The 22,505-nt window shown below is 65.9% G+C and overlaps 3 protein-coding genes across 4 annotated transcripts; 1 reads left to right on the forward strand and 2 right to left on the reverse strand.

The window, feature by feature from the left end:
- The first annotated feature begins 7,485 nt into the window (after positions 1 to 7,485).
- LOC112996757 (olfactory receptor 10K1-like) lies at positions 7,486 to 8,454 on the forward strand. Its single transcript, XM_026122417.2, is given in 2 exon segments — positions 7,486 to 8,011; positions 8,014 to 8,454. Coding segments are annotated over 2 exon segments (813 nt in total). The 5' UTR covers positions 7,486 to 7,593; the 3' UTR covers positions 8,409 to 8,454.
- Positions 8,455 to 9,603: 1,149 nt separating this feature from the next.
- On the reverse strand, positions 9,604 to 21,858 carry LOC135327016 (PDZ domain-containing protein GIPC1-like). 2 transcript variants are annotated; one of them, XM_064504643.1, is made up of 7 exons: positions 21,499 to 21,858; positions 18,232 to 18,417; positions 15,179 to 15,359; positions 13,809 to 13,918; positions 13,624 to 13,705; positions 12,529 to 12,665; positions 9,604 to 9,633 (listed from the first exon to the last, which is right to left on the reverse strand). In XM_064504643.1, the coding sequence occupies exons 1-7, from the start codon at positions 21,793 to 21,795 to the stop codon at positions 9,619 to 9,621; spliced, it is 1,008 nt and encodes a 335-aa protein (XP_064360713.1). In that variant the 5' UTR covers positions 21,796 to 21,858; the 3' UTR covers positions 9,604 to 9,618. The 2 variants fall into 2 exon arrangements, with proteins under 2 accessions (XP_064360713.1, XP_064360712.1); XM_064504642.1 differs by lacking the exon at positions 9,604 to 9,633 and having other exon boundaries at positions 10,620 to 12,665; positions 21,499 to 21,857.
- Positions 15,370 to 18,225, reverse strand: LOC135327021 (uncharacterized; the record flags this gene model as incomplete). The annotated part of the gene is made up of 1 exon (XM_064504646.1): positions 15,370 to 18,225. A coding segment is annotated over exon 1 (1,845 nt), but the record flags the coding sequence as incomplete, so codon positions are not given.
- Positions 21,859 to 22,505: the final 647 nt, after the last annotated feature.

Here is a 22,505-nt window from a genome sequence, read left to right on the forward strand (position 1 = left end):
TGCGCTGGAGCTCGAACCCCAGTTTTCCTAGTCAGACGGCTCGAGGCAGTTTCACCCAGACTTCTGGAGTGGGGGCTGCGGATGGTCTTTTATTTTCTACACCCCTATAAGCACGGTCGGTAGTATTATAGGTTTGAAGCCTCTAATAGTCACTTTTTGGAAAAAGAAGTCAGGACCAAATGCTCTGAGAGCAGCTGTACAATTATTAGATGCCTTCTCTGCTGTTCAGTTATATTTCCTCTCCTCAGACCTCAGCCTAAAATGCTTTTTTTTTTTTTTCTTTTTTCAATGTGTTTGAGAATTCTGGCCAGAAAACAGAATTCGGAGAAATGTTGTGACTTTAATCGCAGGGTCGTTTCGCTGAAACCCTGGCCAGACGCTGCCGTAACGCGAAGGGCCGTGACGAGACGACTCTTCCAGGCCTCCGAGCGTTACCGCAGGGTCCCTGCTCGGAAGCCACTTGCGCTGTCTGTATTTTGGGAAACAGCACCCTCTATTTGCAGCACTGTTTTATGAGATTTACTCTGCCGCTGCAGAAATTCGACCCTCTTACGAACAGGACTCCCAGACCTCCAGATGCCATCAGGAGACGGGAGTGTCCTAGTCACCTGCAGAAGCAGCTGGAGGAGAAGTGGGAAAAGACTATGCAAAACATGTATCCGCGGAGAAGAAAGATCCAGGCGCGCCAGGGAAACCACGGACAGAGCGAGCGTGCGCCGGCATCCCCTGACTCTCCTGACACGGGAATGACCTCGGCTCCCTCCTGCATCCCTGTCCCTCTCTGCAGCCCACAGCAAACGGCTAAAAAGCAGCCTGAGCTGGAAACTGCGAAAGATGGATGGAGGCCAGTGAAGGCTGGAAGAGCACTGGCATGGAAAGGCAGAGGGATGATGAGGAGAAGCAGGTCCTCTGCTAAACATCTCTAAATACGGTGGGTATTTCCCCCTTGGCAATGCCCTTCCTACCTCTACAGCAGCAGCTGGAGGACAGAGAGTCTTTTATTGTGTGTGACTGAATCCGGCTTTTGTGTCCACGCCATCCCTGCCACCCAAGAGGGATTTGCTGGTCACTCAGCATCAGATTTAAATACGGGCCAAAAAGACGGGGACGGCTGAAGACCAAAGGATTATCCAACGTTTGGCTCCCCCTTTTCGCAGCACAGACTCCGTCCTTCCTCCCCCAGAATATTGGCATGGAGACGTCCAGGGTCGCAGCCCCTGACCCACCCCAGGCTGACAGAGAGGCCCATGGCACCTCGTTTGGTCACATGGGGTCTGTATTGCATCACCGATCGCATCGCAAGGGCCATTGAAACGCCGTCAGAGTTTCGGCCTTTCTCCCTGTCCATAAGGCATTACCGGTTCTTTCAAATTCCTCGGTGCAGAGGAGAAGATCCACCTCCCAGCTTAAGCCGTGCAGATGCGACTGGACCACCACGGAGGAGCCTGCGACCACGTCAGACACCGGCTGCCCCTCCGGATCCCACACGTCACGAGGAAACTCCCACCCCTCCTGTTTTCTCTGGCAAGGGAATTCATTCTCTGAATTTCAGAACGCAGCCCCGTGCTTTAGGACCTGTTTATCACCGTTCAAGGACAAGGCGGCTTGTTTAGCCCGGTGTCCCTCTGGATTCCCACCGTAATTGTGCTGGATGTCAAATTTCAAAGTTGGGATGAAACTTTCCTGGACGGGGAGGGAAATCAGCAATGAGCTGCCTGGGAGCTTTGGAGAGGCAGGGAAAGGGCAGCCCTGGAGACGGGGGATGCATCTCGGTCCCTGCTCCCAGGGCAGCTCTCTCCCACGGCCGCGCCGTCGCTGTCCTCTCACACCGCCCCGTGCACCAACCCCTGTGAGATGCCGTCAACCTCTGTGCAACGCCGTCAACCCCTGCGAGATGCCGTCAACCTCTGTGCAACGCCGTCAACCCCTGCGAGATGCCCCCCCCACGGGAAGGGCAGCCCTGTCCTCCAGGCCTCAGCTCAGTGGGGGTCTTGCACCCTCTCGCTGGGGCATCTGGGACTTTTTAAACTGAATCCAGCGGGATTTGCACAAAACGTGCTGAGCTTTCCGGGGCGGTGCTGGGGCTGTCACTCCAGCAGCGCGTCCTTGCCCGAAGCTCCTCGCAGCCTGGCTACGCTCACAGCCTGCATCTAACGGGCCAGTTGGGTCGATCTTCTCTCGCTCTCATTCTCCTCTCCTCTTTTCTGAACACCTTTTATTACTGGCCCGCCAGTCCCTCTTCTTCCAGTGCCTCCAATCAATGCAATAAATTTCCTTTACCGACAATTTTATGCTGCCCCTAATAGTCTTTTTTAACATTTTAGTACTAGCTATGGCTGGCACGGAAAGTACTCCATCATCCCACTTAAAACTCCGTGTAAGCAGTGACAGTCAGTAAGCCAAGCCTCTCCGTACCTCTCTGGCACGAGGGGAACCTGCTGTGGTCTCTGGTCCGTTTTCGGGGAGTGGCAGCGGCAGAGGAGAGCCAGAGCCCGTCAGGAGGAGGTGCAGCTGGGCCGGAAGCGGTGACGGTGCCGGGTAGCGTGTGGAAGTCCATCAGCCCAGAAGCCTCTCGGGTTATAGCTCTCGTGCCGCGTGCAGCGCATGGTGCGCGGGTCTTGCAGTAGCAGCTTGGGCACTAGAATTAATGCGGTTTCGTTATACGCAAAAAGGGCCAGAGTGTGTTTTGCCGTGGCTCCAGCCGCCACGGATCTAGCAAACCCCATGGAATCGGCGCAATTCCCTCCTCTAAGAACCGGTGCAGGAGGAACCTCCGTTGCACGCACCAAAAGAGGAAGCAGAGCCGCGGCTTAAAATGAAACTTTATTGTCTTATACATCCATTATTCCATGTCTCTACAAACGGACACTTGCAGGGCGGCTGCTTTAGGCTGAGAGGGACCTTAGTGGCCCCAGGGACTAGATCGCCGGGCATGAAGGGAGACTAAGGCCCTTCGCTCGGACGTTGGCTCTGACACTGCCGGTTCCCACACCTGGAAAAGCCAGATGAATCCCATCTAGCTGTGCGGGGGCCAAAGTCACCTTTCTGCTTTTGATTATGGCAAGTTCTGTAGGAACACCATAAATTGCCACTCCTCCATTGACCTCCGCCTTGCATCGGTGAGGCTTCTCCCCCACACCTTCCTCTGGGACGGCTGTTTCCAAATTTAACCCCTTTGGGACTTAATAGCTCGTTCTACCTCCCAGCATTCTTGCTCTAAACTGTCTCTTTTTAGCCCTTTCCAGCAGTTTTTGCGCCCTGCGGCAATGACTCAGTGCGATTGCCCACTCTGGGGAAAACATCCCTTTTTGGAGGTCTGTGAGGTTGAGGGGCACTTACAGGAGAAAACGGGGAGACAAGAGCTGCCGCACAACTTTCCTGAGATCTTTCTGTGGGGTTTTGGGGGGTTTTTTGGTATGAAATCGTCACCATCGTGGTCTCTTTGTGAAAGCAGTGTAGTTGTCGCACGTCCTGGATATTGAACCCTAGAAGTTCTCCCGTTCTCCAAGCTATAGGTGGACTAGTAGATCAACGACTTTCACCCAGGATCTGTTTCTTTGTCAGCCGAAGGAGGGTCGAGAGGTGCAGAAGCTCTTGCCTCGGCATGACGCTGGATTTGCAGCACGAGAAGCTACACTGAAACGCTTCAGCCGAGGCTCACAGCGAGGCCCGCGAACCCGGGCGAGGGTTACGAAAGGCACAAGCGTCGTGTGCGTGACTCATTTGCCTGGAAGGCAAATAGCTGTTGTTTGGGAAGCAGTAAGGAAGCACCAAAGGAGAAGGAAAAGACGCTTAGCGAGAGCCGCTCCTGCAGCTGGAGCTAGAGCCTGGGCCAGCATTTGCGTTCCTGCTGGCAAAGCTTTTCCTCGGAGATTTCCAGAAGGCGTGAGGCCGAACGTGAAGGAGAAATGCATCTGCGCGGCGCACCCGAGGAAGGAGATAGCTCTGCTTCCCAGCACCAGCCCAGCCAGCAGCTTCGGGGTGATGGAGAAGGTGTAACTGATCTCCGAGAAGGACAGAGCACCCAGGAGAACATGCATGGGCACGCGGAGACTCCGCTCTGCCCTGATGACCACCATGATCACGGTGTTTCCAGCCAGGGACACCACGTGCATGAGGAGGAACAGCCCGAACAGCAGCAGCCGGAGCTCAGGGAAACGGGAAAATCCCACCAAAACGAACCCCGCCGGGACGGTTCGGTTCCCCCTCTGCATTTGGGCTCAGGCTGAAAAGAGCAAAACAGCGGCGTGCGAACGGCACCGTCAGGTCGGCTTTCGGCAGAGAAAACAGCTTCGGCATCACACGCAAATTCCTGCCGTTCGTCTCCCGCGGGAAATCGGGCAAAACCCGACGCGCACGTCTCATTTTTTTACTGCCGCAGCAATATCGCGTTTCGGCACCTCGCTGTCGCCCGGGAGCTGCAGCTGCTCCGGAGGCTTTAGGAGAGGCCCTGGGTGGTGACGCTCTTCTGGGCGAGGAGGGGATTCCTCTCCCCTGGTTCTGGCCGTGCCCCGCTCCCGGGTCTCCACCTGAGCTGGGTCTCTGCTCCTCGAGGGCAGCGGGCGTTTCTCCCGGCGGCTCCTCCGACCCCATCGCTCATCTCCCTGCGGAGGAGGTGACACGCTCCAGCAGCGCCTCTGCCCTTCGCCGGCACAGAGGGTCCCGCGGGACCTGCCGGGGGGGGGGTCTATGGGTGGGGGGTGCTGGGAGTTCGGGGAGATGCAGTTGGAGGGACCATCTGGGCGCTGTAGGAATCCTCCGCTGCGCTGCCTCACGCCGCTCTCCTCCGTGGACCACGCGTACGGGCTGGTCCGGACCTCGCTGCCAGCAAGGAGACTCCAACCCTGGCTGCTCTGGGACAAAGCTCAGCTCAGGAATCCCACCTTAAAAACAAAGCCAGGCTTCCCCAGGACCCCCCTGACCCACGGCGTTATCAACTTACCGGCTCTGCCCCAGAGCTGCAAAGACTTTGCGCCGCTGGACGTTTCAACGGCAGCCGTCAGCCCCGAGCCGGCACAATCCCCCCTCGGAGAAGAGGGAGCCGAAAGGGGAGGAAAATGCCCCAAACCTCCGCCGGGTCCTTCCGCTCTCCGGGCCGCAGCAGGGGAAGGCGGCGGTGCCGGAGCGGCGAGCGCTGGCTCTGCCGGGAGGGACGGTCCCACCACCGCCAGCCCCGGGATGGTCCCCTGCTCCCGGCCTCGCCGTCCCCAGCCCGCCCAGCGGCACGGCTGCTGCGGAAGGGCTTCAGTAGCCTCCAGCCCCCCCCGGGATGAGGGGGGAGGCACCGCAGTCCTGCCCCCAGCCCGTCCCCCCGCCCCAGGTGACACCAGGCTCGAAGGCGGCGTCCGTGGGGAGCTGCGGGACGAGGCTCCCTCCGGGAGGTCTCCGGAGGCCGGGCAGCCCGATGCCCCGTCGCACCCAGCCAAGGGCTCCTTGGGGGTCCCATGGGGCCTCTCTTCGGGCCTGAGACAGCGTGACATCATATTTTAATTCCATTTCTGAAAAACACAATAATAAACCCAAAATAACAAGGTTGGGGGTGGGGGGCTTTCTCGCAGCCTTTCGAGGGTCCTGCTCCGGGCAGCCCAGGACGTGGGGGGCAGGGAGATCTCGCCCCTTTGCCTTCCTCCTCCACGTGTGGGGCAGGATTGAGTCCACCCAACCCACGTGGACGTGTCTCTGCCTGAGCTCCCGGACTCCTCGGGTGGCCAGGAAGGAGTTTGGCCGTGGTTCCCGGGCACAATTCGTCCCCCAGACGTAGGTGCCCGCGTTCAGGGCGTGCCGGATCTCCTGCCGCGATCCGCCCGGCCCCGACGACCCCGAGAGCCCGGGGCACCAGCTCCAAAGCAGCTCGGTGCCCTCCAACCTCCGCTCAGAGGGGCTCATCCCCGAGGTCTCCAGGGTCGGGGTGACTATCTGGCCACGCTGGCTGGGGTGGCAGCCGGCTGCCTGGTGCTCTGCCAGGCGCAGGACATCCCCAGCGCTGGGCAAAGATGGTCGGAGGAGGAGAGCGCGACGTATCTCAGGACCTTCTCACCAAGGCCCAGCTTCCCCGGCTCGCCTGCCAAGGCCGGGCTCAGAGGGGGCTGCCTGGATGGAGGGAGGGATGTGGAGCCTCCTCGGAGACGGGTCCACGCCACCGCACACCCTCCACCTCCGTCTCCTCCAAGGAGAAGCCAAGAGCATCCCAGCAACCAGCTCACGCTCCCCGGCATCAGCCAGTCTGCAGAGCTCTGGGGACAGGGGACAAGAGCCCTTGGGAGAGCTGGTTGCTCCGAGCGACCTCCCCTGCCCACCTCCGCTCGGAGGAGGACAGCAGAGGTGCCTGGAGGGGCGTGAGGGCTCCTTGGAGGAGGAAGCTCTGCGGAAGCCAAGCCCATGGCCTGGAGGGTCCCGGGAGACCCTCGCACACCCCACGCAGCAGCAGCGAGGCAGCGTGTCGGCTCTGCCCGCAGCCAGGCCAAGTCGGGTCACGTTGGCGGTGGAGCCGAGCGCGTCACGGCCCCGGCCGAGGGCAGGTGTCCCCCCCGTCCCCCCACCTCCTTCCACAGCCTGGCGAAGCCTCTGCTGCGGCCTCCACTCCGGGCAGCCCAGGGCCACCCGCTCAGCGTAGGGGCCCGTGCTGCGGACCCCCACACCTCAGCCGATGGTCCTCAACCCCGCCATGCCCAAGGGCTGAGAGCTCGGGGGGGGCTCGCGGTGAGCTGGTGCCAGGCCCCCTCGTCTGCGGCCCAGGGGATGTTCTCGAGGGTGGAGAGCAGCGACCCAAAAGGCCGCGATCTGCTCAGCCAGGGGCTGCGTCACGTGGCGAGGTGGTGGAGCACGACGGGGTGGAAAGGAGCAATGAAGGGCAAGGCCACTGTTGCCAAAAAACCTGTTTTTTGCCCCAAAGAAAGGGCGAAAAGTGCCTGCTTGATCCGAGCTCTTGCTTAGGAGAAGGCCTTGTGTCTCGGGTTCAGCTCACACCCACCGCTGAGAGCTGCCAGGGCGCCTCAGGGAGGGCGAGTCCTAATTACGGCCCTTGCCACCAACTGACGACACCTTTCCCCGGGGAGGACCTTAACGAGCCGGCGCCGGAGTCTCCTGCAAGAGCTCAAAGCCGCTGCCACGCTGCCCACGGGGACGGGGGCTCTCGGCGAGGCCGGGGACGCCTCCAGCCCCCAGCGTGCAAGCCTGCTCCGTGCCCCGACGTCCTTCTGGGCCGCGTGGGTAGGACTCCCGGGTCACCTTCCCCGGCCCCACGGATCTCCTCCCCGCAGCCTTGTTCTTCGCGAGGGAGAGGAGGGAGAGGACCCGCAGCAGAGCCTGCGCTGGACCCCGGCGTCCCGGTGTGAGCCCACCCCGTGCCAAAGGACGAGGGTCTGAGGCTCCTCCACGCAAGACCCCCTGGTGCTGCTGCCTTTGGGGGGGAAAGGGACCATCCCAACGTGTCCCCACCAGCCCAGGCAACCAGGATCGGCGGTGGGAGCCCAGGAAAGGGCTTTGGAGGAGGGACACTAGCAGGTTCCCTCGGTCACGCCAGCTCCTCGCACCTCCGGTGAGCCGGGCGCTGCTTTTCCCTTGCCCAACGCTCAGAGAAAGCCCTTGGCTTCCATGGAAAACGGCAGCCAGACCCTGACCACGGACCTCATCTTCCTGGGCTTCTCCAGCCTGGCCGAGCTGCAGAAGCTGCTCTTTGTGGTCTTCCTGCTGCTCTACCTGCTCACGCTGAGCACCAACGCCACGATCGTGCCCGTCATCAGGCTCGAGCCGAGCCTGCACACACCCCTGTACTTCTTCCTCCGCGTCTCGTCACCCTGGGAGACCTGCTACACCTTCGTGGTCGTCCCCAAGATGCTGGCGGACTTGCTGGCGGGGAGGAAAGCCATCTCCTTCCTGGGCTGCGCCGTGCAGATGTACCTCTTCCAGCTCCTGGGGTGCTCCCACCCCTTGCTGCTGGCCGCCACGGGCTACGGCCGCTGCGTGGCCATCTGCCACCCCTTGCGCTACCGCGGCACCATGAGCCGTGACATCGAGCTTCCGCTCCCGGCGGCTTGCTGGTCGCCCAGGCCGTCGCCGCCGTGGTGTTCGTCTCGCCCTTCCCGGCCTCCGGGGAGCTCAACCACCTCTTCCGCGACGCCGCCCCGGTCCTCGGCGCGGCCTTCGCTCGCAGCGAGCTCAGCGAGGCCGTCGTCTTCGCGGTGGGCGTCTTCGGCCTCCTCATCCCGCTGGCGCTCACCCTCCTTTCCTGCCTCCTCATCCTCTCGGCCATCCCGCAGATGCCCTCGGCCACGGGCAGGCGCGAAGCCTTCTCCACCCGCAGCGCTCACCTCAGCCCCGTCCTCTACGGCCTCCGGAACAAGGACGTCAGAACGGCTCTTCCGAAAGCCCTGGGGAAAACCAGGCTTTCTCGGGAAGCTTCCCACTGAAGAGGGTTTCCTCCTCACGTAGTTCCAGCCAACGGCTTCCACCTCCGGGGAAACGTCACCCCTTTTCCATGCATCCCCTCGGAAACTCTCCGGCTTGACGCAACGGCTCACTGGGGCCAGCAAGGACTTGACATTAAAAACTCCACCAAGTCCTGGTGACGGTGGAGACGTGGTCCTCGATGAAAGGCACCTCCCTCCAGAAGGGCTCAGCAGCTTTGGAAACCCCCATGTTGCACCTTTCTATTTTGGGGCGAGGAAAGGCTCTTTTGGTGAAGTTTTTTTAACCCAACCCATTTAGTCAAGACGAAATTTAGATACTGAAACCATTTCGGGGTGAAACGCTTAGTTTTTAGAGAATGCAAACTCCGGCCCATGATGCTTTGGTGCATCGAGGTGCCCCGGAGCTCTGGCCATTGCCTGCGTGTTGTTCTACCCCATCCGCAGAGCCTGCGAAGCGACCGAGCGGCGTCAGGTCGCATCAGCTCGTCTTTGCCCCGGGCTAAGCGTGACCCAACCACGGACCCGAGTCCGGAGACAGCCGCAAAGTCCAGGTCCGCCGAGCGGTGAGACGGAGAAGGTGAGTCCAGACGGACCTCCAGAAGGTCTCCTCGGGCAGAGGACCTGCCGGGACGGGTCCGAGCGAAGGGCTGGGCTGAGCTCGCTTTCTCCAAGCCGGGGCCCGGAGCAGAGCGCGGGCAACGCCCAACGAGGACCAGCCAACGCGGATCTCCAGCAGCGTCCTCCAGCGCTGAATAAAGAATCGGGCTCCGTTTTCTGGGAGAAGTGGGAAGGTAGGAGACAGAGAAGGACAAACATCAGACGCTTATTTTTTCCCCCCTTGATTTCTAGGGTTTTCGCGATGTCTGAGGTCCTCCTCGGCGTCACACGTCACCTCGCGACGGCCCTGGCAGAGGCCGGGCGAGAAGATGCCCTCCAAAGCCCTCGCTGGACTTCTCCGAGCATCACGGAGACGCTTTGTGCGTCGCACGGGGCGAATCGGAGCCACCCGGGACCGAACCGGGGCGGAAACGGGGCGACGGAGGACGAAGCGTCGGGACAAAAAGGTCCAAGCGGGAGGAGACGGGTCGCACCGGGGTCCTGGACCCGGCCGGGAGCAGAACCTTCTCGTGCCGGCTGAGCCGAACGGCAGCGGCGCGTCTCCGCCGGGCGTCGGGGCGTTCCCGGAGCTCTTCTTGGACGTCCTCTGCCCTTAATAATTTGGGCTCTATTTCGTGTGTTTTGGTAAAGTATTATTTTGGTGCCACCTGCCCCGAAAGGGCCCTTTTGGGACCCCCCCTCCCCACCAAGGACTCGCCGTTCGTGTCCTTTTGGAGGCCTCGGTGGCCCCGTGATGCCCTCTGAGATCCTCCTGGGACCTTCTGGGGACCCCTGTGGTGTCATGCTCATGTCCCCGTGTCCCCTCCCATCCATGGTCCCTCATGTCCTGTGTCATCCTTGTGTCCCCATGTCCCCTCCTGTCCATGTTCCCCCGTGTCATTGTGTCCCCATGTCCCCCTCATGTCTCCTCCGTGTCCCATGTCATGCTCGTGTCCCCATGTCCCCCCATCCATGTCCCCTGTGTCCCCTGCCATCCATGTCCCTCCGTGTTCCATGTCCTGTGTCATGCTCATGTCCCCATGTTCCCATGTCCCTTCCCACCCACATCCCATATCCCATGTCCCCTCCATGTCCCATGTCATGTTCGTGTCCCCATGTCCTCTCCCATCCATGTCCCTCTGTCCCCGTGTCCCCTCCATGTCCTGTGTCATGCTCAAGTCCCCATGTCCCGTGTCCCTCCCATGTCCCCTTGTCCCCTCCCATCATGTCCCTCCGTGTCACCTCCGTGTGCATGTCACGCTCATGTCCCCATGTCCCCCTTGTGTCCCCATGTCCCCTCCATGTCACATTCATGTCCCCATGTCCCCCTTGTGTCCCCACGTCCCATCTCCCGTGTCACCCTCGTGCTCCGATGTCCCCTCCATGTCCCCCTGCATCCCCTTGTCCCCCCCTTGTCCCTCCGTGTCCCGTGTCACACGCATGTCCCACGTCACTCTCATGTCCCCATGTCCCATCTCCCATGTCACCGTCGTGCTCCCATGTCCCCTCCATGTCCCCCGTGTCCCCTTTTCCCCCATGTCCCCTTGTCCCCCCCTTGTCCCCCCCATGTCCCCCCATGTCCCCCCCATGTCCCCCCAAAGGCAGTGGCCGGTCCCAATTTCGCTCTATTTTATGTTAAAGTCACTTTACATGTAAAATACAAAAATACGCCCGGGGGGGGGACACCCCGAGCCCCCCCCCCCCCAGCTCCAAGGGACACAGCAGGGACAAGGCCAGCGCGGGGGGGACCCGGGGACCCCCAACCCCCCCCCCGAGGTAGTCAGTGTTGGGGGGGGGGGGAACAGGGCCGGACCCAGGTGTCCGGGGGGGGGTGACAGTGTGTGACAGGCTCAGATTGGCACCGGGGGGGGGGGAGGGGACACGATGGCACAGGGTGGCTCCAGTCCCCCCCCCCCCAAAAAAAAAGCCCTTTCGGGGGGGCCAAAGTGGGGGGGACCCTCACTGCTCACCCTGCTTGGGGGGGGGGCAGAATGGGGAGCACCCCAGGGTGGGGGGCACCCGGGGTGGGGGGCACCCAGGTCCTTGGGGGGGGTGAGGTCATGGGGGGGTGTCCTCAAGGTGGGGGGGGCAACCCAAGGTGGGGGCACCCAGGTCCTTGGGGAGGTCGCAGGTTATGGGGGGGGCACAGGGTGGGGGGCACCCAGGTCCTTGGGGGGGGGGAGGTCAGGTTATGGGGGGGCACCCAGATCTATGGGGGCAGTTTAGGTTATGGGGGGGGTCCCCAGAGTGGGGGGGGCACCCCAGAGTGGGGGGGGCACCCAGGTCTATCAGAGGGTGCCAGGTTATTGGGGGGGGGGTCCTGAAAGTGGGGGGGCTCCCAGGTCACAGGTGGGGGGGGTCCCAGATTATGGGGGGGTCCTATGTGGGGGGGGGGCCCAGGTTATGGGGGGGGCCCCCAGGGTGGGGGGGCCCCAAGCTCCATTGGGGGTCCCAGGCCTTGAGGGGGGGTCCCTGGCTATGGGGGGGGCACCCAGGTCCTTTGGGGGGGGGGCCCTAAGGGGTGGGGGGGTCCAGCTGTGCAGGGGGGGGCCCCAGGCCATGGTGGGGGGGATCCTCAATGCATGGGGGGGACCCAGATGTTGGGGGATCCCTAGTGGGGGGGGGTCCAGCATTTTGGGGGGGGTCCCTAATTCATGGGGGGGGATCCAGCTGTGGGGGGGATCCAGTGCAGGGGGGATCCAGATGTTGGGGGATCCCTAATGCAGTGGCGGGGGAGGGTCCAGCTTTTTGGGGGGGGGGGTCCCTGATCCACGGGGGAGATCCAGTTGTGGGGGGGTCCAGTGTGGGGGGATCCAGATGTTGGGGGATCCCCAGTGCAGCGGGGGGGGGGGTGTCCAGCATTTTGGGGGGGGGGGACCCGATCCATGGGGGATCCAGCTGTGGGGGGGATCCAGATGTTGAGGGCTCCAGTGCAGTGGGGGGGGGATCCAGCATTTTGGGGGGGGGGTCCCTAATCCATGGGGGGGATCCAGCTGTGGAAGGATCTAGTGCAAGGGGGATCCAGCTGTTGGGGGGTCCCCAAGGCAGTGGGAGGGTCCAGCTTTTTTTAGGGGGGGTCCCCGATCCATGGGGGGGATCCAGATGTTGGGGAACCAGTGCGGGGGGATCCAGATGTTGGGGGACCCCCACTGTGGCCTGGGGGGGGGGTCCAGCTATTTTGGGGGGGGTCCCCAATCCATGGAGTAGATCCCCGATCCATGGTGGGGTCCAGATGTTGGGGGGATCCAGATGTTGGGGGAGCCAATGCTGGCGGATCCAGATGTTGGGAGATCCAGCTGTTAAGTGATCCCCAGCACGGCGGGGGGGGGGGTGTCCAGGTTTTTGAGGGGGGGGGTCCCCGATCCATCTTGGGGGGGGGTCCAGCCGCTCGGGCCACCGCCGGCTCCGTGGCGAGGGGTCGCCGGGTCCCCCCCCCCCTTCCATCTGCGCCGCTGGGGGAGGTGACACCGGCGTCCCCAAGGCGGGGGGGGGGGCCTGGGGGGGGCCCCTAGCAGCGGCCCACCTTGGCGTCGCCGATGGCCCCCCAGACGTCGAAGACGAACTCGTCGGGGAAGGCGAAGTCGCCGAGCTGGGCGTCGAGGGCCTGGGCCAGCGCGTCGGGGTCGCGGGCGTCGCGGCCCAGCTCCACCATGGTGGCCGCTGCGGGGACACAGGGGACAGTTGGGGACACCTAGGGATGGCCAGCGCCAGGAGGTCCCAGCCCCACTTCCCCATGGTGGTGGCAGCAGGGGGACTGGGGACAGCTGGAGACAGCCAGCACCAGGAGGTCCCAGCCCAGCTCCACCATGGTGGCAGTGAGGACAGGGGACAATTGGGGACAGTTGGGGACAGCCAGCACCCTCCCCTCCCCCAGCCTGCCCTGGGAACCTTGTGGGGGGGGGGGAACAAGCAGGTGCACCCATGGGTGCGCGTGGGGTTCCCTGGTGCCCACGTGGGGGGCACAAGGCACCCAGCACCCATGGGTGGGGGGAGACACCACGGGGGGGTCCTAGGTGCCCACGTGGGGGTCACAAGGCACCCAGCACCCATGGGTGGGGGTGGACACCACGGGGGGGTCCCAGGTGCCCACGTGGGGGGGACAAGGCACCCAGCACCCATGGGTGGGGGTGGACACCACGGGGTGTTACCAGGCCCATGTGGGGGGGACAAGGCACCCAGCACCCATGGGTGGGGGGAGACACCATGGGGTGGTCTCAGGTGCCCACGGGAGGGGACACGGTGCCCAGCACCCATGGGTGGGGGTGGACACCATGGGGGGGTCCCAGGCCCACGTGGGGGTCACAAGGCACCCAGCACCCATGGGTGGTGGGAGACACCGCGGGCGGTTACCAGGTTCCCCCAGCGTACGGGGTGGGGACAAGGTGCACAGCACCCATGGGTGGGGGTGGACACCACGGGGGGTTCCCAGGCCCATGTGGGGGGGACAAGGCACCCAGCACCCATGGGTGGGGGGAGGCACTGTGGGGGGGTCTCAGGTGCCCACGTGGGGGGGCACACAGCACCCAGCACCCACGGGTGGGGGGAGGCACCGCGGGGGGGTCCCAGGTGCCCACGGCGGGAGGCACCCAGCACCCAGCACCCATGGGTGGGGGCTCACCCAGCTCGGTGTCGCGGATGCCCATGTAGCTCTCGAGCAGGTCGTCCACCTTGGCGATGGCCATCTCCTCGAAGGCCGAGGGCTGCGGGGGGGGGGGACACAAAACCGGGTGACCGGGGGGGGCCGTCACCACCCCACGCACCCCCCCTGCCGCGGGGGCACCCCAGGGTGCCGCCAGCACCCACCTGCTCCTCCAGGGTGGCGGGGCCGCGGGCCCGGAGGCGCAGGGTGCCCCGGCCCGAGCCCAGCTGGGTGCTGCCGCCTCGGCCCCCCGCCGCTCGCTGGCTGATCATGTCTGGGGGGGGGGGTCGGGGGGGGTCAGGGGGGGCCCCGCAGGGCACCCCGAGGTCCCCCCCAGGGTGGGGGGAGTCTAGGGACCCCCCCCCGGACCTTGGGGGTCCCTCTATGGTCGCTCTGAGGTGATGGTGGGGTCCCTGTTGGGCCCCCCCCTTGGGTTTGGGGGTCCCCTGTGGCCCCCCCTTGGGTTTGGGACCCCCCCATGTCCCCCCATTGGGTTTGGGACACCCCTGTGACCCCCCCCAGGGCAATGGGGTCCCTGTTGGGCCCCCCCTTGGGTTTGGGGGTCCCCTGTGTCCCCCCCTTGGGTTGGGGGACCACCCTGTGCCCCCACCTTGGGTTTAGGACCCCCCTGTGTCCCCCCACAGGGCAATGGGGTCCCTGTTGGGCCCCCCCTTGGGTTTGGGGACCCCCCTGTGTTCCCCCCCTTGGGTTTGGGGACCCCCATGTCCCCCCTTGGGTTTGGGACCCCCCCGTGTCCCCCCCTCGGGTTTGGGGACCCCCATGTCCCCCCCCCAAGGGCAATGAGGTCCTGTTGGGCGCCCCCTTGGGTTGGGGGACCCCTGTGTCCCCCCCTTGGGTTTGGGGAACCCCCATGTCCCCCCCTTGGGTCTGGGGGACCCCCCCATGTCCCCTCCTTGGGTTTGGGGACCCCCATGTCCCCCCCTTGGGTTTGGGACCCCCCCATGTCCCCCCCTCGGGTTTGGGGACCCCCATGTCCCCCCCCCAAGGGCAATGAGGTCCTGTTGGGACCCCCCTTGGGTTGGGGGACCCCTGTGTCCCCCCCTTGGGTTTGGGGAACCCCCATGTCCCCCCCTTGGGTCTGGGGGACCCCCCCATGTCCCCTCCTTGGGTTTGGGGACCCCCATGTCCCCCCCTTGGGTTTGGGACCCCCCTGTGTTCCCCCGCAGGGCTCTGGGGTCCCTGTTGGGTCCCCCCTTGGGTTTGGGACCCCCCCATGTCCCCCCCTTGGGTCTGAGGGACCCCCCCATGTCCCCTCCTTGGGTTTGGGGACCCCCATGTCCCCCCTTGGGTTTGGGACCCCCCCGTGTCCCCCCCTTGGGTTTGGGGACCCCCATGTCCCCCCCCCAAGGGCAATGAGGTCCCCTCCAGCCCCACCAGGACTCCCAGCAGCACCACAGAGTCCCGGACACCTGGGTCCCTCCCACCCACCCCCACGAGTGACAAGGGGACGGTGCCACCCCCGGGGTGTCCCCAGGGCCCCCCCAACCCCCCCCCCGCGCCGGGGGGGGCTCACCGAAGGCCTTGCGGGGCTCGGTGAGCTTGAGGGCGAAGGTGCGGCCCTTGGGCAGCTCCTTGAGCATCTTGGCCACCTCGTAGTGGCGGGCGCCCACCAGGCTCTGCCCGTTGATGGCCTCGATCATGTCGCCCACGCCGATGACGGCGATGCGGTCGATGACGCTGCCCTCCTTGATGCGCTGCCGGCGGGAGGGCCCAGGCGTCCGGGCGCTGCCGGATGTCCTCCCCGCCGCCCGCGGCCCGCCGCCGCCACCACCACGGGGTGCCCCGGGCTACCCGCCACCCCGCCCCGGGGACGCGGAGGTGGGGTGGGGGGACACGGAGATGGGGTGGGGGACACGGGGATGGAGAAGGACATGGAGATGGGGTGGGGGGACACGGAAATGGAGGAGGACATGGAGATGGGGTGGGAGGACATGGAGATGGAGGAGGACACGGAGATGGGGTGGGGGGACACAGAGATGGGGTGGGAGGACACGGGGATGGAGAAGGACATGGAGATGGGGTGGGGGGACACGGTGATGGGGTGGGGACATGGAGATGGAGGAGGACATAGAGATGGGGTGGGGGGACATGGAGATGGGGTGGGAGGACATGGAGATGGAGGAGGACACGGAGATGGGGTGGGGGGAACACAGAGATGGGGTGGGAGGACACGGGGATGGAGAAGGACATGGAGATGGGGTGGGGGGACATGGAGATGGAGAAGGACACGGAGATGGGGTGGGGGGACATGGAGATGGAGAAGGACACGGAGATGGAGAAGGACACGGAGATGGGATGGGGGGACATGGAAATGGGGTGGGAGGAGATGGAGATGGGGTGGGGACACGGAAATGGAGGAGGACATGGAGATGGGGTGGGAGGACATGGAGATGGGGTGGGGGGACCCGGGGATGGGGTGGGGACATGGAGATGGAGAAGGACACGGAGATGGGGTGGGGGGACACGGTGATGGGGTGGGGACATGGAGATGGAGGAAGACATGGAGATGGGGTGGGGGGACATGGAGATGAAGAAGGACACAGAGATGGGATGGGTGGACGTGGACAGGGAGGAGGACATGGAGATGGGATGGGGGACATGGAGATGAAGGTCATGGAGGTGGGGTGGGGGGACACGGGGATGGGGTGGGGACATGGAGATGGAGAAGGACATGGAGATGGGGTGGGGGGACATGGAGATGGGGTGGGGACATAGAGATGGAGAAGGACATGGAGATGGGGTGGGGGGACAGGGAGATGGAGAAGGACGTGAAGATGAGGTGGGGGGACACGGAGATGGAGAAGGACAGGGAGATGGGGTGGGAGGACATGGAGATGCAGGAGGACATGGAGATGGGGTGGGAGGACATGGAGATGGAGAAGGACGTGGAGATGGGGTGGGAGGACATGGAGATGGAGAAGGACACAGAGATGGAGAAGAACACGGAGATGGGGTGGGGGGGACATGGAAAAGGGGTGGGAAAACGGACATGGAGAAAGAGATGGGGATAGGGGGACATGGAGATGGGGTGAGGGGACATGGAGATGGAGAAGGACATGGAGATGGGATGGTAGGACAAGGAGATGGGGGAGGACATAGAGATGGACGTGGACATGGAAGAGGACACAGAAAGGGGATGGGGGACAGAGAGATGGAGAAGATCATGAAGATGGGGTGGGGAAACAGAAATGGAGAATGACATGGAGATGGGGGGGGACATGCAGATGAGGTGGGGAGACATGGAGATGAAGAAGGACATGGAGATGGGGTGAGGGGACACAGAGATGGAGAAGAACATGGAAATGGGATGGGGGGACGTGGACATGGAGGAGGACACGGAGATGGAGAAGGCCATGGAGATGGGGTGGGGAAACGGAGATGGGGTGGGGGGACACGGAGAGGGGGTGGGGACACGGAGATGGAGATGGAGAAGGACATGGAGATGGGATGGGGGGACACAGAGATGGAGAAGGACACAGAGATGGGATGGGGGGAGATGGAGAAGGACATGGAGATGAAGAAAGACATGGAGCTGGGATGGGGGGGCATGGAGATGGAGGAGGACACGGAGATGGGATGGGGGGACGTGGAGACGGGATGGGGGGACGTGGAGACGGGATGGGGGGACACGGAGACTCGGGGGAGGGGGACAGGAGCGGGCCCAGCGCCCCGGCAGGATGCGGCCAGGCCGGCAGCTCGTTAGCGGGAATTAGCCGGATGCCGGAGGGGATTGGGGCCGCTCCGCCCCCGGCGCCGCGCTCCCCCCGCGTCCCCAAGCCAAGTCCGAGCTGTCCCCAGGTCTGCCTGGTGGCTTGGGGACAGGCTGGGGTGGCCCCGTGGGCCCCCGGGATGATCTGGGATGTCCCCAGGTCCCCCCAACCCATCGAGAGCCCTTTGGGGACCAGAGTGTCCCCATGTCCCCCCAGGATGGTCTGGGACATCTCCAGATCCCCCCGACCCCCACGGTGGCTTGGGGACAGTCCAGGGTGTCTCCAGGTCCCCCCAGGATGGCCCAGGACATCCCTGGGTCCTCTCAATCCCCATGGTGGCTTGGGGACAGTCTGGGATGTCTCCATGTCCCCCCGGGATGGCCCGAGATGTCCCCAGGTCCCCTAACCCCCACGGTGGCTTGGGGAGAGTCTGGGATGTCTCCATGTCCCCCCGGGATGGTCTGAGATGTCCCCAGGTCCCCTAACCCCCACGGTGGCTTGGGGACAGTCTGGGATGTCTCCATGTCCCCCCGGGATGGCCTGAGATGTCCCCAGGTCCCCTAACCCCCACGGTGGCTTGGGGACAGTCTGGGATGTCTCCACGTCCCCCTGAGATGGTCTGGGACGTTCTCAGGTTCTCCCAGCCCCACGGTGGCTTGGGGACAGTCTGGGATGTCCCTGTGTCCTCCTGTCCCTGAGCCCAAGGTGGCTCAGGGGCCGTTGGAGGTGTCCCCACGCGTCTCCAAGCAGGACGGTCCCCCCTCCAGGACGGTCAAGGCCATCCCCCCGCCCCAGGGCGTTATGGGACACTCGGGGCTGCCCCGGGGGGTGACGCGTGGGACAGTTGTCCCCGCACCTTGATGAAGGCGTAGCCGGCGCCGTTGTCAGTGATGGTGAGGCCCAGGGCCTCCTCGGACTTGAAGACCTCGACCTCCTTGCGCTGGCCCTTGGTGTGGGCGAAGATGAAGTCCTCCAGGCCGATCTGGCCGCCCAGGAGCTTCTCCATGTCCACCTTGTGCGTGTTGAGGGTGCAGAACATCACCTGGACGGGGCGGGGGCGTCAGCGGGGCGGGGGCGCCCGGACCCCCGCCCTGGGGACAGCTGGGACCTCCCAGGACACACGGGACCCCCGCCCCGGGGACACGTGGGACCTCCTTCTTGGGGACACCCAACCCCAAGGACACGTGGGATCTCCTAGGACACATGGGACCCCCGCCCTGGGGACAGCTGGGACCTCCCAGGACACACGGGACCCCCGCCCCGGGGACACGTGGGACCTCCTTCTTGGGGACACCCAACCCCAAGGACACGTGGGATCTCCTAGGACACATGGGACCTCCTCCCTGGGGACACATGGGACCCCCTTCCTGAGGTCACCCAGCCCTGGGGACACATGGGACCTCCCAGGACACATGGGACCCCCTCCCTGGGGACACATGGGACCCCCTACCTGGGGACACCCAACCTTGGGGACACACAGGACCCCCTTCCTGAGACCACCCAGCCCCAGGGACACGTGGGACCTCCCAGGACACACGGGACCTCCTCCCTGGGGACACATGGGATCTCCTTCTTGGGGACACCCAACCCGGGGACACGTGGGACCTCCTAGGACACCCAGGACCCCCTCCCTGGGGACACATGGGACCCCTTTCTTGGGGCCACCCAGCCCCAGGGACACGTGGGACCTCCCAGGACACACGGGACCCCCTCCCTGGGGACACATGGGACCTCCTTCTTGGGGACACCCAACCCTGGGGACACGTGGGACCTCCCAGGACACACGGGACCTCCTCCCTGGGGACACATGGGACCTCCTTCTTGGGGACACCCAACCCCAGGGACACGTGGGACCTCCCAGGACACACGGGACCTCCTCCCTGGGGACACATGGGACCTCCTTCTTGGGGACACCCAACCCTGGGGACACATGGGACCCCCTGGAAACATGGGACCTCCACCCCGGGGACACATGGGACCCCTTTCTGGGGGCCACCCAACCCCAGTGACACATGGGACCTCCCAGGACACCCAGGACCTCCTCCCTGGGGACACATGGCACCTCCTCCCTGGGGACACCCAACCCTGGGGACTCATGGGACCCCCTTCCTGGGGACACCCACCCTGGGGCCCCCTGGGCCCCTGCTGGGGACACCTGGGCCCCCTTTCCCAAGGACGCCCTCCCTGGGGACACGCGGGCCCCACCCTGCACCCTTGGGTGCCCTCCCCCCGCTCCTCCCCCTGCTCCGCCCCCTCGTCCTCGTCCTGCTCGGAGGGTCCCACCGCCCCCCACCCGTGTCCCCAGCGGCCACCAGCCCCCGCCGGGGCTCCCCCCCCAGCACCCAGGGGTGCCCCAGCACCCACTGCCCTGCCCCCCACACGCCCCCCAGCACCCAGGGGTGCCACTGTCCCCAACTGTCCTGACCCCTCAGCCCCCCCAGCACCCAGGGGTGCCCCAGCACCCACTGCCCTGCCACCCACCCACCCCCCAGCACCCAGGGGTGCCCCGTCCCATGCTGCTCTCCCCCCCCACCCCCCCAGCACCCATGGATGCCCCATCTTGCGCTCTCCTGACCCCCCAGCCCCCCCCAGCACCCATGGGTGCCCCATCCCTGGCTGTTCTCCCCCCTGAGCCCCCCGCAGCACCCAGGGGTGCCCCTCGCTCGGCTGTTCTCCCCCCCAGCACCCAGGGGTGCCCCATCTCGCACTCTCCTGACTCCCCAGCCCCCCCCAGCACCCAGGGGTGCCCCCTCCCACACTCTTCTCCCCCCCCAGCTCCCCCCAGCACCCATGGGTGCCCCATCCCATGCTGCTCTCCCCCCCCACCCCCCCCAGCACCCAGGGGTGCCCCATCTCACACTCTCCTGACTCCCCAGCCCCCCCCAGCACCTCGGGGTGCCCCGTCCCCAACTGTTCTCCCCCCTCAGCCCCCCCCAGCACCCAGGGGTGCCCCATCCCCCAACATCCTGACCCCCCCACCCCCCAGCACCCCGGGGTGCCCCGTCCCTGGCTGTTCTCCCCCCCCAGCACCTCGGGGTGCCCCGTCCCTGGCTGTTCTCCCTCCTCAGCCCCCCCCCAGCACCCAGGGGTGCCCCGTCCCATGCTGTCCTGACCCATGAGCCCCCCCCCAGCACCCAGGGGTGCCCCATCCCGCACTGTTCTCCCCCCCAGCACCCCAGGGGTGCCCTGTCCCTGGCTGTTCTCCCCCTGAGCCCCCCCAGCACCCAGGGGTGCCCCATCCCACACTGCTCTCCCCCCAGCACCCAGGGGTGCCCCATCTCGCACTCTCCTGACCCCCAGCCCCCCCAGCACCCATGGGTGCCCCATCCCATGCTGTTCTCCCCCCCCAGCACCCAGGGGTGCCCCATCCCGCACTGTTCTCCCCCCCCCAGCACCTCGGGGTGCCCCGTCCCTGGCTGCTCTCCCCCCCCAGCACCTCGGGGTGCCCCATCCCCGGCTGTTCTCCCCCCCCACCCCACCCCCAGCACCCAGGGGTGCCCCATCCCATGCTGTTCTCCCCCCCAGCACCCAGGGGTGCCCCGTCCCCGGCTGTTCTCCCCCCCAGCACCCATGGGTGCCCCATCCCGCACTGTTCTCCCCCCCCAGCACCCAGGGGTGCCCCATCCCGCACTGTTCTCCCCCCCAGCACCCCAGGGATGCCCCGTCCCCGGCTGTTCTCCCCCCCCAGCACCCAGGGGTGCCCCATCCCCGGCTGTTCTCCCCCCTGAGCCCCCCCCAGCACCCCGGGGTGCCTCGTCCCATGCTGTTCTCCCCCCCCAGCACCCAGGGGTGCCCCATCCCATGCTGCTCTCCCCCCCAGCACCCAGGGGTGCCCCGTCCCCGGCTGTTCTCCCCCCCCAGCACCCATGGGTGCCCCATCCCGCACTGTTCTCCCCCCCCAGCACCTCGGGGTGCCCCATCCCCGACTGTTCTCCCCCCCCACCCCCCTCAGCACCCATGGGTGCCCCATCCCACACTGTTCTCCCCCCAGCACCCATGGGTGCCCCATCCCGCACTGTTCTCCCCCCCCAGCACCCCAGGGGTGCCCCGTCCCCGACTGTTCTCCCCCCCCCACCCCCCCCCCCGGCAGCACCCATGGGTGCCCCGGCCCGCGGGCGCCCACCTCGCCGGGGGGGATGCGGAAGGCCTCGGCGATGCGCCCGTAGAGCTCGCGCACGTTGCCGAAGCCCTCGACGCGGCCCGTGGGGCTGCCGTGCGCCAGCTGCGCGTGGAAGGCCAGGCGGGGCCGCAGGGCCGGGGGGGGCGGCCCCCCCCCCGCCGGGCCCCCCCCCGCCGCCCCCCCCGCCGCCCCCCGGGGGGGGCTCCGCCGCCGCCGCCCCCCCCCCCCCGCCGCCGCCGCCCCCTCCTCGTTCTCCACCAGCGGCGGCGGCTTCTTGCGGCGGCCCAGGCCCAGCGGCATGGGGGGGGCGCGGGGGGGGGCGCGGGGGGGGCGGCGAGAGGCGGCGGAGCCCTGTTGGGGGGGGCGGAGGGGGAAAGTGAGGTGGGGGGGCGCGGGGGGGCCCTGTGGGAGGGGGAAACTGAGGCACGGGGGGGGCCCGGGGGAAGGGGAGACTGGGGGGGGTCGTGGGGGGGGCACAAGGGGGGGCGGAGGGGGAAACTGAGGCACGGGGGGGGCCCGGGGGAAGGGGAGACTGGGGGGGGCGCGGGGGGGGGCGCGGGGGGGGCGGCGAGAGGCGGCGGAGCCCTGTGGGGGGGGGGGGCGGAGGGGGAAAGTGAGGTGGGGGGCACGGGGGGGCCCTTGGTGCCCTGTGGGAGGGGGAAACTGAGGCACGGGGGGGCCCGGGGGAAGGGGAGACTGGGGGGGGTCGTGGGGGGGGCACAAGGGGGGGCGGGGGGGGAAACTGAGGCACGGGGGGGGCCCGGGGGGGCCCTTGGTGCCCTGTGGGAGGGGGGAACTGAGGCACGGGGGGGTCCCAAGGGGGGGGGCACTGCTGGGGGGGGCCCCGGGGAAGGGGAAACTGAGGTGGGGGGGCACGGGGGGGGTGGGGAAGGGGAAACTGAGGCACAGGGGGGGCCCGGGGGAAGGGGAGACTGGGGGGGGTCGCGGGGGGGGCACAAGGGGGGGCGGAGGGGGAAACTGAGGCACGGGGGGGCACGGGGGGGCCCTTG

The sequence above is a fragment of the Dromaius novaehollandiae genome, unplaced genomic scaffold (genome assembly GCF_036370855.1).
Source record: "Dromaius novaehollandiae isolate bDroNov1 unplaced genomic scaffold, bDroNov1.hap1 HAP1_SCAFFOLD_45, whole genome shotgun sequence".
NCBI lineage: Eukaryota > Metazoa > Chordata > Aves > Casuariiformes > Dromaiidae > Dromaius > Dromaius novaehollandiae.